This window comes from Fistularia commersonii, chromosome 34, assembly GCF_037954325.1.
Source record: "Fistularia commersonii isolate RoL2024-O1a breed Wild chromosome 34, RoL_Fcom_v1.0, whole genome shotgun sequence".
NCBI classification, from domain to species: Eukaryota; Metazoa; Chordata; class Actinopteri; order Syngnathiformes; family Fistulariidae; genus Fistularia; species Fistularia commersonii.
The window spans coordinates 9,090,040-9,103,815 of record NC_141317.1 but is presented as its reverse complement, the minus strand read 5'-3'; the positions used below and the strand labels follow the sequence as shown (position 1 = coordinate 9,103,815).

Below are 13,776 nucleotides of genomic sequence, written 5' to 3'. Positions count from 1 at the left end.
TTGAGAAGCGGTGGATTAAGGGGCAGAAAAGTAGTGACAGTCGTAAGAAATGACGGTTCTTAAGTCCAAAAACGTGCAGAAGTTTCATTGGAGGCCCTCCACTGTCCAGGTGTATAAATGCAGAGTGAATCCTGCAGGTTTCAGGTCTATTTAAGGTGTAACTGAGAGGGTGAATGGTTTTATTTTCAATTCTTGGATGTCGCCCTGCTATGCAATACATGCAGCATATTTCAGCCGACGGTTCATCGCATCCCGGTGCTTCTTTATCCTTGTTGGTCTCAGCCTGTTCGCATCCTGCCTGGATTTGTTTACTTATTTTATTCTTGTTATTGCTATTGTCACTTGTTTATGTCATCTATTTTTTTTTCTTTTTCCCCATTCTGTTGTCCAGTCTTATCCTCGATGTTGATGCTGTCGTTGTTCTCTCTACCGTCTACTTATTTGCATTTTTTTTTTTAATATATTATCTATATTTAATTTATATTTACTTTACATTTATTTCTCCTTTATTTAACCAGGAAAGTCCCATTGAGATTAAAAACCTCTTTTTCAAGGGAGTCCTGGCCATATATAGAAACTTAAAACTGTTACACTGCCATGACAAAAGAATTTCTCCTATGGAGATCAATAAAGTTTATCTTACAGGACTGTCTCAGAAAATTAGAATATTGTGATAAAGTTCTTTATCTTCTTTAATGCAATTATAAAAACAAAAATGTCATACATTCTGGATTCATTACAAATCAACTGAAATATTGCAAGCCTTAAGAAAACTCAAAAATCCTATCTCAAAATATTAGAATATCATGAAAAAGAAATTGTTATTTTTTTAATTGCATTACAGAAGATAAAGAACTTTATCACAATATTCTAATTTTCTGCGACAGTCCTGTATATCTGATGTTCTTGGTCATCCCGGTCATGGAGAATTCTTGTCAAAATCTTCTTTTCCCGGCAACCAGAGTTTAATTTCTTCTTTAGAAGAGGTTGAAATGTCTTCAAGAGAAGAAATTTAAGAATCTATGGAATACGGTGAATGGATGAAGAAACAAAGGTCGGCTTATGTTGCCGTTTCAATTCTTCCTTATTATGTTTTTTTCCTGTAAGTCGGTGAATAAATATGAGGCTGCAGATGGATTAGCTTGCAGCGGCCACACGTCTCAATCTCCATCAGCGCCGACGGACAGATAACGCTCGGCGCAGGCGGACAGCTGGGGATCAGAGGCCGAGATAAGATTAGAGAGGGACGCCTCGGATCTCTGCGCCGGACCTGGTTTCCATGACACTACAAATTCACAGCCGTCCGTCCAACGTAATCGCGCTGAAAAAGTAACAGACAGCGAATCCGCCGATCGACGAAAACAAAGAACTCGAGCGAAAAAAATAAATAAAAAGCATCACGTACCGCGTCTCACTTCTGGTAATACGGTGTGATTTACTCGTCGGGTAAATCCACCAAGTATCTCCCAAGGGGGGAGGAAACGGCGGCAGATGGTGCGGAGAACAAACGAGTCCGTCCCCCCAGCGGTCGGGACACGGCGCGGAAAAACAAACACGCCAAAGCGTGGACTTCCTGCAACCTACCAGATAATGCGAGCAAACGGAGAAAAGCGAAGGGATTGTTTTGTTGTTGTTTTTTTTTTTTTTTTTCTACGCGAATGTCGTCTTTCTTCCAACTCTGCAACAAACAGATGCGGCAGATTAGAAGAGTTATAAGTCCGATGGGATTTGCGGAACGCGTCCGATCTGAATAATTGTCACTCCGCAGTGAAAAAAATTATGATAAATAAAAAGATGGGTTTCATTTCACGTTGTCATAACAACTGGATATTAAGAGAAAGCGAGCCAGGTGATGTTTTTAATAGCTTCAATGCTAATTACCATGATCGATTTTACGTTCTTTACCTTGAAAAGGAAATTATACCGTAAAATGCTTGTGTTATTGCATAATAAGGTACAAAAAAAATATGTAATCACTTTTTTTTTAAAGTTATTACATAACATGCGGCTATTATATAATGGATCGTTATTATGTAATGTGATGCTACAACTTCCCGCCGTTGAAAACGGAAGAAATAAAATTAAACAATTAGAAATCAGCCAGGAACATCAGTCAAAATCCCTGATTTTCCTTCAATAATAATGAATTATTAACACTTAATCATTTAATTCGCCTCAATCCTAAGCTAACAACGGATCGTCTCCGATCTGCGCTCTGCTAGCCGCTGTGAGTGCGAGGTTAATAAATAGGACAAAAGGAGACGCTTGTCTGCAGATTCATGGAGAATAGAGTTGCAGAATTATTCAGTAAATGCTTGCATGCAAAGTGGATTATGTAATCGCAGCTGACGTTATTATTGTTGGAAGGGCTACGTTGAAAAGGAGCTCTGCATCCTTTGAAAGTCTGCCGCTGCAGCCGGGAGCGCAGCCGGGCCTCGGATTCCACCGACCTGACGATCATTCATTCATTCATTCATTCATTCATTCATTCAATCATTCAATCATTCATTCATTCATTCAATCCACATCTCTTTTCCTGCATCCAGTGGGTTCTGGAGCCAATGGCAGCTGACATTGGACCAGAGGCGGGGCTCAGCATGGACCAATCAGAGGGCTACATACAGAGATTTATTACGTAATTTTCGGATTATTGAGCGCACCTGAATATAAGCCGCACTGGATAAAAATAAATAAATGGACATATAAGGGCTCCACTTGTCTCTAAGTTGCAGGTGTCCACGTTGTAAAATTAGATATTTACACAGATTTTTTTTTTTTTTTTACTTTTAATTAAAAATATACCGTTAACATCCACAAACACGTACTGGAGATGCTTTTTGTCATCTGATGAAAAAGATGAATAATGAATAAGACAACTGCAGCTGATGGCTATCTTGGTCTTCCTGCTGCGCACAGAAACCAGTAAAGTCGTCTTCTTTGCTAATTTCATCGGTCGGATGTGACGAGGCTGAATGCTTTGGCGGCGTGAAGCTTGTGAGCTTAAAAAAATACCATAAAGTAGCCGCATCGTTGTTCGAAGTGTGTGGAAAAAAGTAGCAGCTTATAGTCCGGAAATTACGGTAGAAATACATGCAGCCACACATCATGTATAAACAATATATGACATTCACTCGTTCATTTACACGTCATATATACAACCCTTGAGTATAAATGAGTAAAAATATAAATTATTCTTCTAAATTATATTAAAATATATTATATTTAATATATTAGAATATATTAGATAATATGTTATTGATCCCCAACAATAACAACATCAATAGATATGAGTATAAATACAAATTCATTCTACTAAATTTTATTAAAATATATTATATTTAATGTATTAAAATATATTAGATAATACTTTATTGATCTTCTACAATAACAATACCAATAGATATGAGTATAAATACAAATTCATTCTACTAAATTATATTAAAACATATTATATTTAATGTATTAAAATATATTAGATAATACTTTATTGATCCCCAACAATAACAACATCAACATACATGAGTATTAATATAAATTAATTATTCTGAATCATATTAAAATATATTATATCTAATGTATTAAAATATGTTAGATAACACGTTATTGATCCCCAACAATAACAACATCAATATGTATGAATATAAATATTAATTAGTTCTACTAAATTATATTAAAATATATTATATTTAATGTATATCAAATGATAAAAATTATATAATTAAAAGATAGCAAAACACATCTGCAAAAAGTAGACAGCAAAATGATCAACAACAAGGATAAAAATAGGAAAAAGGGTGAGAATAGAAGAGCAGAAACAGATTGACAATAATATCGGTGCACGTCGTGGATCAGAAATGTGTGTTTACAAAATCTGAGCGGGAATATTACACACTATTACACACTTCTGCAAACTCCGATCTCTTTCCACCAAAGGACGCGGCATCGCCGACGACTGAACCGGGAACGTAAGATCGTAAAAATGGACACAAAGCAGAAGGGTGGCTCCTCTCAGCCAAGAAAACCAAGCGAACCAAGCGAAGCAAGCGAACACCCCCTCCGGCGTAGTCGAACGCTGCCAACCTCCTGACAAACAGCTGCAGACTGAGATCACTATCAGCGTGATAACAGAGGCCTGCAAACAGAGCCGACCAGGAGGAGGACGTCCCGTGTTTCTATCATCTCCGACCCCAGAGGATTTCTGTTTCGTTAGGGGTTTAAAAAAGACGTTCGCCACGACGGGTCATCGACAAAACGGAAGCGGGTAGCAAATATAAGCGCTACATTGAGAACGTGGGGAAATTTGAAAGGATATGATACTGTTTTTCCGCGATTAATGTCTGGAACAGCTTTAGGTTAGTTCACAAAAGGAGGCGGAGATGAGTCGGGGAGCGACTTACGCCACATAGCTGTTTGGAAGTTATCAAATGAGAGGGTGAATCATTTTTTTTCTCCGTATGATGTGTGAATGGTTGCATTTACCTATAATATATCAATTCTCAGCAACCCCGCCTTACCAGCACCCCCGCCAAGTATAAGACCGCTCATGATATATTTATTGTATTAATGCAGAGTGAGCTTTCTTATCATTTGCACAATTCTATACAATTCTATAATTCATTTATTTATCCTTATAAATATATATATATTTTTCAATTATTATTATTATTTCTTTCTTAAATTATTTTATTATTTTATATATTTTTTTTTTTATTTCATTCTTCAATGTTCACAATTTAATGCTGCTACCCCATGCACTCTGTAATTGCCCCTCGGGCACAAATAAAGTTTTTTCTTCTCATTCTGATAGAAGACGTGAATGAGTGAGTGAATGGTTATATGTCTATATATAGGTGGGTGAATAATTTTTTATATATATATATATATATATATATATAGGGTGAATAATTGTCTCAGTATGACATGTGAATGCTTGCATGTCCATATAAGAGCTGAATGAGTGAATGAACGGTTGCACGTCTCTACATGACGTGTGAATAGAGGGTGAATAGTTGTAAAATCTTAAAAAAAAACAAACTCACCCACTTACCGTAAATTATTTATTAATTAATTTATTCAAACTGTTATAATTTATCTGTATATATGTTCATAACTGTGCAATATTTCATAACAGCTATGTGTACAATATTTTTTCATACTCTTGTGCACTCCTTATCTTTCATTTGTCACTTAAGACACTTTATAGTTTATTTGTATTTCTTATTCTCTTTTTTCTCTAATTTTTTACAATTTTTCTACCATTATTTATTATTGTTATATTTTTCTTGTAACTCTGGCACAACAATTTCCTTCGGGATAAATAAAGCTGTTCTTATTCTTACTCTTATGTTATAGCTCTGGACGAATGAATGAATGAATAAAAGTATTTGGAGTTTCAATATGAGTTTGTTTTCTTCCAGCTCTATGTAAAAAAAAAAATTTTTTTAAATCACAGTAACCACCCCGACCTTCTTGCCCGTTGAAAATTAACGTAATTTAAACGTTAAAAGCGATCCATCCATCTCACGGAGATGACGGGAACCGAGCACGGAGCTGGAAATGTCTAAGTGGCTTATAAGTCAGGTGGTGTTATTCACACTTTTGGATCTATTGTTTTCTTCTCCAGAAACGACAGGAGGATGGCGAGAATCACCCTGGACGTTCCGGAAGCGACCTCTGCTCACTGTGACTAACTCCAAACACCAGACGCCTCCGAGAGTCCTTCTGCTTCCTGACGCTGATGAGAATCTCAGATGGACGGAGACACTTTGAAAGCCGCTTTGAAGGAACTGGACGTTAAAAAAGGTTTTAAAAAAAAAAAAGGCGTTCCACCTGTCACGGGATGATATGTCGGGTCCCGACCCCTGAAGAACATCTACATTTACTCTCTGAAGAAATGAACCAACAACTGCGGTGTTCACGGTTTCCGTTGAAGCTCTTGATCTTCTCCACCTGTCTGAAGCTTCCTTAACCTGCTCACCTCTTCCAGCGTGGAAGCTCTCTGACGGCGGGATCTTGGGAAAACCCGACGCCTTCCTCCGATGCAGACGTTCGCATTTGAACCGTGGAGATACGGAGGCCTCCTCGACATCTACGGAGCTCCGAGCAGAACCTCTCTTGCTGATAAAAACTGCAGCTCTGAGCTTTCCACTCCCTGATGTTTTAGTCAATTTGTCAATTTATTTAGCCGATAAGCTGACATTACGTTCACACACACACAACCAGTCACTCATTGGAGAATAAAAACATTCACCATCTTTCACAAAATCATCCAGACATGCAACCATTCGCTCATTCATTCACAAATCCATTGGAGAAAAAATAAATCACCATCATTCACATTTCATAGACTCACAATATTCACCCTTTCATTTCCACGGCATCCAAACGTTCGACCGTTCATCCTCTCATTTCTACTCGCAACATTCACCCACTCAGATCTGCAGTGTGTGTGTGTGTGTGTGTGAATCCAGTGTGTTAATCACTGCCAGGTGATGAAAGCGAAGACCATTTCCCATAAAATCAACCCCGTCGCCCCGATTTCCACATTCATCAGACAAAGACAAAAACTCCTGTCGCTATCTCATCTGAAAGCCGGGTCTGCGCGGCCGATAAACGCCGACGACTCCACCCTGCGCGCCGTTTTAGCGAGCGCGAACGTCCGGTGGCGCCGAAAGGCGAAGAAGACGAGTCCGTACGCGATGGCCGTCCCTGTGATTCATTAACCGAGGAAGATGTCAGCGCTTATCGCTGACACTGTTCAAGCCTCCTGTCAATAAGGCGGTGAAAGGCCGTTTGACCGCGGGGCTGAAACCCAAGCGGAGGCTGCGGTTACTCATCGATCGCATCTCGCTTTTCTCTCGCTCGACGTTCTGGTGGGAAAAAAAAAACCCCGTCTGGAGATGGATGATACTGAACCCGGGATGAATTGAGTGCGGGCTTTTTTTTTTTTTTTTTTTATTCACGAATTCATCCTCTCATCCACGTGTCATACATAGACATGCAACCATTAACATGACAGAGATATACAGCCATTCACCCTTTCATTCAGGTTACAAATAGACATAAAACCCTTCACCCTCTCATTCACACATCATAGAAACATAAAACCATTCACCCTCTCACTGAAACATCACATGAATATAAAACAATTCACTCTGTCATTCAAATGTCGTAGGAATGTACAACCATTCACTCATTCATTCCCACATCATGTAGAAACTTGCGACCATTCACCCTCTCACTGGAATGTTATGTGGAAAAATGATCTTTCACCGTCTCGGTCACGTGACACACAGATGTACAGACATTCACCCTTTCATTTGCACGTTATGTAGACTTGCAACCGTTCACCTTCTCACTAAAATATCACTCATTTATACACTAGAGACATAACGAGAAACAGTGATTCAACCTCTCATTCACGCATCATATAGACGTGCAACCATTCACCCTCTCATTCACATGTCACAAGGAAACAAACTATTCACTTCCTCTTTCATGCATCATATGGAGGCGTCCAACCATTCACACGTTCATGCATCATATAGACACATGCAACCATTCACCCTCTCATTCACATCATATAAAGACATACAACCATTCACTCACTCATTCATTCACCATATAGACGTGCAATCATTCATCCTCTCATTCACATGTCAGAAAATAGACATAAACCAAACACTTCCTGTTTCACGCATCATATAGAGACGTGCAACCATTCACCCTTTCATTCACGTCACAAAAAAATCATCCAATTTCTCTTTTATGCATCATAGAGACGTGCAACCATTCACCCTCTCATTCACATGTCAGAAAATAGACATAAACCAATCACTTCCTGTTTCACGCATCATATAGAGACGTGCAACCATTCACCCTTTCATTCACGTCACAAAAAAATCATCCAATTTCTCTTTTATGCATCATAGAGACGTGCAACCATTCACCCTCTCATTCACATGTCACAAATAAACATTTACTCTGTCATTCACGCATCACTTCCTCTTTCATGCATCATATGGAGACATGCAACCATTCACCCTTTCATTCACAACACAAATCATCCACTTTCTCTTTCATGCATCATATACCGATGTGCAACCATTCACCCTCTCATTCACATCATATAAAGACAAACAACCATTCACTCACTCATTCATTCATCATATAGACGTGCAACCATTCACCCTTTCATTCACATGTCACGAGTAAACAAACTATTCACTTCCTCTTTCACGCATCATATGGTGACGTGCAACCATTCACACCTTCATATGTTGATAAAATCATTCACGTGTTCATGTGTAGACATACAACCATTAGCCCTTTTATTCACATATCATATTTTACCTTTCATGGAGACTAAATCCCTGCAGCAGCGGCGGCGGGTTAGTAGAGCAACTAAAAACATCACTCGCATGCTTCGGTTCAACCCTATTATGGGATGCTTGTTGATACGCTACTGTTTTGCATCATGCACTCAATATGTTTTCACACGTAACGATAAAAACGGTAGCGTTGGCCTTTTGGCGGCAGAGCTGCGACGAGCAAACATCGGGATAGCGTCTCGCTCAAGGAGGAGCCGGGAATCCGACCGCCGGCCTTCGGATGGAGCGGCGTAAAGAGGATCTGGTGACCCTTCCAGGAGCTTACATTCAACGTGAATCTCCGGAGATCAGCAGAAAAACCTCCGAGGACCATCCGACGACCTTTCACCCCCGCCGTTCAACCCCGGAAAAAAAAAAAAGAGCGGTTTGTTTCACCGGCGAACCAGCCAAACGGATTCGTGTGGAGCGAATGTGAGATCGAACCCGGCGCCCGAACGTACGCTCTGATAACAGAGGAGCCTTTGAGAAAATTAGAGCGTTTCTGACACCGTGTACTATTTGCATCTCACGGCGAGGTGTAATTACTGGGCCGGAGCGCCACAACAAAACCAAACAAACCCGCTAAGAGTGGAACCCGTCCATGTGCATAAAACGGAGCTTGTAATGGAGAGTAATCCTTTCCAGATGTGTGAATCTAGGAGGAGCGCGGCTTAAATGTCATTTTATCTCCACTATAGAAGATTCTGTGTGTGTGTGTGTGTGTGTGTGTGTGATTTACTGCATGACTTAGCAGGAGCACGAACGAGTGTGTAGGTCACTGCGTCGGAGAGCGGTGAAGAACTGGGCCTGCACGCTGGCTTTGGCGTCCTGGACTGCAAAAAGTGTCTTTTTCCTGGAATCACACTGAACGGTGAAGCGTTTGCCTTGGAGACGCGGAGAAGATCAAACCTGGCTCGTCTCCTGGAGGAACCGGAGATCTTAAATCTCTAAACATCCTCACTCAAGGTCTTCATGGAGTTTGCCGATGAAGAACCGTCCACACATGCTTTTGTGAGATATTATAGGAAGTAATGATATAATATAAGTCACTCATTTGTTATCTCCACCGCTTATCCTGCACCCAAGGTGGGCTGAGGTGGGCTGAGGTGGGGCGGCCAATCCCGGCTGTCATTGGTCAGAGGCGGAGTTCACCCTGGACCAATCACAGGGCCACATAGAGGAACCTTCAACCAATCACACGTCATATAGAGACACTGCGGGAATTAAACCAGGGACCTTCTTATTGCGAGGCAGAAGTGCAAAAATGATTTAATTCTTTAAGATACTATGGATAAATATTAGAAGATGGATAGGTAGAAGATATCGAGTTTCCGGTACTGGGTCACTGCTCTTGTGGTGACCAGCCGGCGCTTCTTCAACTTTTCTTTTTTTGGTTTTCTACATTTTTTCTACATGATTTTTTTTTTTTTACAATAATAATTTTTTACAATAATAATATTTACAATAATTTACAATAATATATATATATATATATATATATATACACGCAAACAGACGCACACACACACACATATATATACAGGACTGTCTCGGAAAAATTAGAATATTGTGATAAAGTTCTTTATCTTCTGTAATGCAATTACAAAAAACAAAAATGTCATACATTCTGGATTCATTACAAATCAACAGCAACATTGCAAGCCTTTTATAATTTTAAAATTGCTGATTATGGCTTATATATATATATATAAATTATATTATATATTATTATATATTATACATATATATAAATTATATACATAATATACATACACACAGATCTATATACACATACATATATACACACGTATACATGCAAATATATGCATATAGACACACATACATATATATATGTATATATATATATATATATATATTACTCAGTTTTTTCGGTCTTCTTTTTTATTTTATTCTTGATGCTCACGATGCATCCCCCCCCCCCCCCCCCCCCCCAAATTGTTCCTTAGGGACAAATCAAGTTTTTCTGATTTTCTGAATGCATCAGTATTATGGCTATTTTGGGGGGGCGACGCCGTTTGTGCGTAAGTAGACTAAACACATGAAAAGGTAAAAATCACACCAGAAGACATCAGAGAGCCTCGCCGCCTGCCAGGAACACAGAAGCCTTGAAAGACAGGAGACGAGGAGGGAAAAGAAGAAAAAGAGCTCGGAAGAGAAGAGGGGTAGAATATATTAAGACACCGACGACGAGCCCTTCAAGTTTACACTCGCGCAGTCGGCAGCACTTAATCAAGAAAGATCTTCGCGCTTAAAAAACGTAGGAGACTTGCATTTATGGGACGGGCGTGACAGAAGACGCTTCTGCAGAGCTCGCCACGCCGCTTCCGAAGGACCGCGGCGGCAACAAGGAGCAGGTTTAACCGTGGAAGCGGAGATTAACAGCCGCCTCCGTCGTCTGAAACGTGATTTTTTTATTTGCGTTATTCTTGTTAAACGTCAAACATTGTGAAGCTGAATGTTCTGCAGCAGGCAAAGAGGTTCGCACCTGAACCGGGCCTTCAGCGCCGCGATCCGGTTGGTGTGTTGGTTCGGACCCCAAAGGACACGTTCAAACCACCGCATAACAAGATAAGATAAGATAAGATAAGATAAGATAAGATAAGATAACCATAGGGGAAAAATACTTTTGTCACAGCAGCATCACAGTTATATTGTCAATAAATATGGATATTAATGGAGAGACAATTAGTAGATAATTGAAAGGTAGCAAAAGATATCCACAAATAAGAAATAAACAATTTACAATGTCTTTTACCTCAGTTCAAAGCAAAGAAGCCTGTTCGATAAGATAAGATAACCAAATCAACAACAACAACAACAACAAGGATAGCAACAGAAAGCAGACTGACAGTAGCAACGACAAAAATAAACAAAAATAAGCAGGATGCAATTGGGGCGAGACCGACGGGGATAAAAATAGACAACGGACAAATAACGTGAAGATCTTCCGCATTTATTTACGGTTGCGGGTTTTTTGATAGTCGTGTTGTTTGTTCATGCGTTCATCCATCATCTGGAGCGGCGCAGCTGATCCTGGACGTCACCAGCCGCCATCAAATCCAATTCCAAAACTATTCCCTCGTAACTTTTCCGTATATTTCATCTACCGCGCTTCGGCTCTGCCACGTTTCCCATTCGCCATTCGACTTCTGTATGGAAACGACCTGGTTTCAAGGCTCTTCGGGAACAAACAGCAACTTTAGCGCGCAGCCCCTTCCAGCAAACCACAGTCGGGAGATTATTAGGCGAATAACCAACCGATTACGAGCAAAAATGTAAATATGCGGCCTTTCAATGTGGATACGGGCGCGAGTACACTAGCCAGAGTTTAGGACACCTGAGCCGGGCGGACGATTGGTCAGATGGCGTCCGTGAGGCCGAGGAGCGAGCAGGGTTACGGAGGATGAAATTAACCCGCGGTGGAAATAAACCAGATCAGACAGAAGATTGGGTTTGAATGTTAGCGCTGAACTCTTGGCGGCGCTCCCCAGGAACGCCTGGCTTCCAGATTCCCCTCGGCTGAACTCGAGAAGAGCCGGAAAGACGCCGCGGATCGGCAACGAAAACCCCGCGAACACGAGCCGGGCGTAAACATCTGGCGGGACCGTTCCAACCGGAGCTCTTCTTGATCTTCCCCGCCGTCAATCAAAGCTGACGATCCGGAGCGTGACCTTTGAACGGACACCCGCGACCAGACAATCATTACGAGACCGTCGGCTCGATCGGGCGAAGACCACGAGTCAAAGTCTTCCCGTGTCAGACACCAACCGGCGAACTTTGACTCCGAAAATGACGCGACGCCATAAATCCGCATTTCATCCACCTCAGTATTGACGGCGTGCGATTTATATCGTTACGCAAGAACGTCCCGACGGTGGAAACGCGGGGATGCGTTAGCGCGACACACTGAAACCCGACATGGATTATTATTCTCTCGTGGGCGAGGAAACCCAAGAGCGCCGTGATCCTTCAGGTGTTCGCATTCCTCGGCGCGAGCCAAACCACCTGTGGGGCCGAGCGAAATTCCGTAACCCGACGCTCGGCCTTTTTCGGAAAGGAGAAAGGCTCGGCGCTGTCATCCGACGGGCCGGATCGTCGAGATTTTGCAACGGGATCCCGGCGCGGCGCGGAACAATGGGGGTTTTTGTCAGCCGGCGGGGTTCGAGAGCACGCCCCTTATTTAATTAGAGATAAGAGGAATCTGCTGAGTCATGTTCTGAAGGTCTCGCGGCCGAACACCTGCTACGCGACCCGTCGGCCGGGAGGGGTCGCGGAGGTCGAGCGTTCGCCAGAAACCAAAATCGGACCCGAAACCAAAGCGCCGTTATGCAACTCGGTCAATGATTTCCCCGGAGAGAGACGGCAAATGACTGAACCAGAAGGGTTCGTGCTGAGGACGACGGGACCTGCACCGCCCAGGTTCCCACAGAACGCACCGGTTTTAGTTTTATTTCACAAAAAGGTTGTTTTTTTTCTCTGAACAAGTCGCAGATAAAGACGACGATGGGTCCAGAAGCAACCAGAAGAAGTGAAAACCACAAGGAGAAAGTTCCCGGACGCAAACATCATCACACCCGCCCCCCCCCCCCCCATGTTTTGCTCGTGGCGCCCTGTCACACACACACACACACACAGCATCTGTGAGCAAACACACGTTGTTTTGTTTGCACGACCGCGGATCTTCTCGGTGCAGGACCTCCTTACCTTGGCGCACGGTCCTCAGGCTGACGGGCCCCTGGCAGCACGCAATCAGGGTCAGGATGTCGTAAAGGGGCAGCCCGGACACCGGAAGCCCCTCCACCTCCAGGACCAGCTCTCCCTCGCCGAGTTTGCCGTCCTGGAAAACCACGGCGTCCTCCCGGATCTGACCCACGTACGGGAACTCTCCGTTCTCGGCTCCGCCGCGCAGCTCCACGTTCAGCTCCCCGCACTCGTCCCGCGAAATTACGCACCGGTTGACTCTGGAGAGCCAGTGGTTCTTCCTCTGCAGGACCCTGGACATGGTGGACCCGACGAGACGCCGTCACGGCCGTGGATCGGACGGTCCGCGCAGGGTGGGGTGGAAGTTCACCGCGGCCGGGCGTCGCTCCAAGCCGGGACGCGGCTCGTCCTGCTGGGCGGCCGAGACGCGCCGCCGCCGCTCATGTCCGGATCCACAGACGGTTACGCTCCGGTTTGCTCCTGTTTCCGCATCTCTAATCCGCACTTCTGATCCGCGTTGCGTTCGAAGACCTCCTCCTTAATCCTCCGCGTGTGCAGCATCCGCTCCCAAACGCGCGTCACGCCTTCAAACTTCCACGCCGGACCGGAAACAAACTAAAAAAAAATTTAAAAAAAGTGCCAGGCTCGCGTGGCGTGGAGCAGGTGAGAAGTTCACGCCGCTTCG

General features: G+C 42.7%; 1 protein-coding gene across 11 annotated transcripts in view; it reads right to left on the bottom strand.

The window, feature by feature from the left end:
- LOC147214519 (membrane-associated guanylate kinase, WW and PDZ domain-containing protein 1-like) overlaps positions 1-13,776 on the bottom strand; it is a 91,083-nt gene extending 77,307 nt beyond the window's left edge. For all 11 annotated transcript variants that reach the window (XM_086141520.1, XM_086141522.1, XM_086141523.1 and 8 more), the window contains exon 1: positions 13,095-13,776. In XM_086141520.1, coding sequence (XP_085997646.1) covers positions 13,095-13,392 — 298 coding nt within the window. In that variant the 5' untranslated portion in view covers positions 13,393-13,776. The remainder of the gene's footprint in view (positions 1-13,094) is intronic.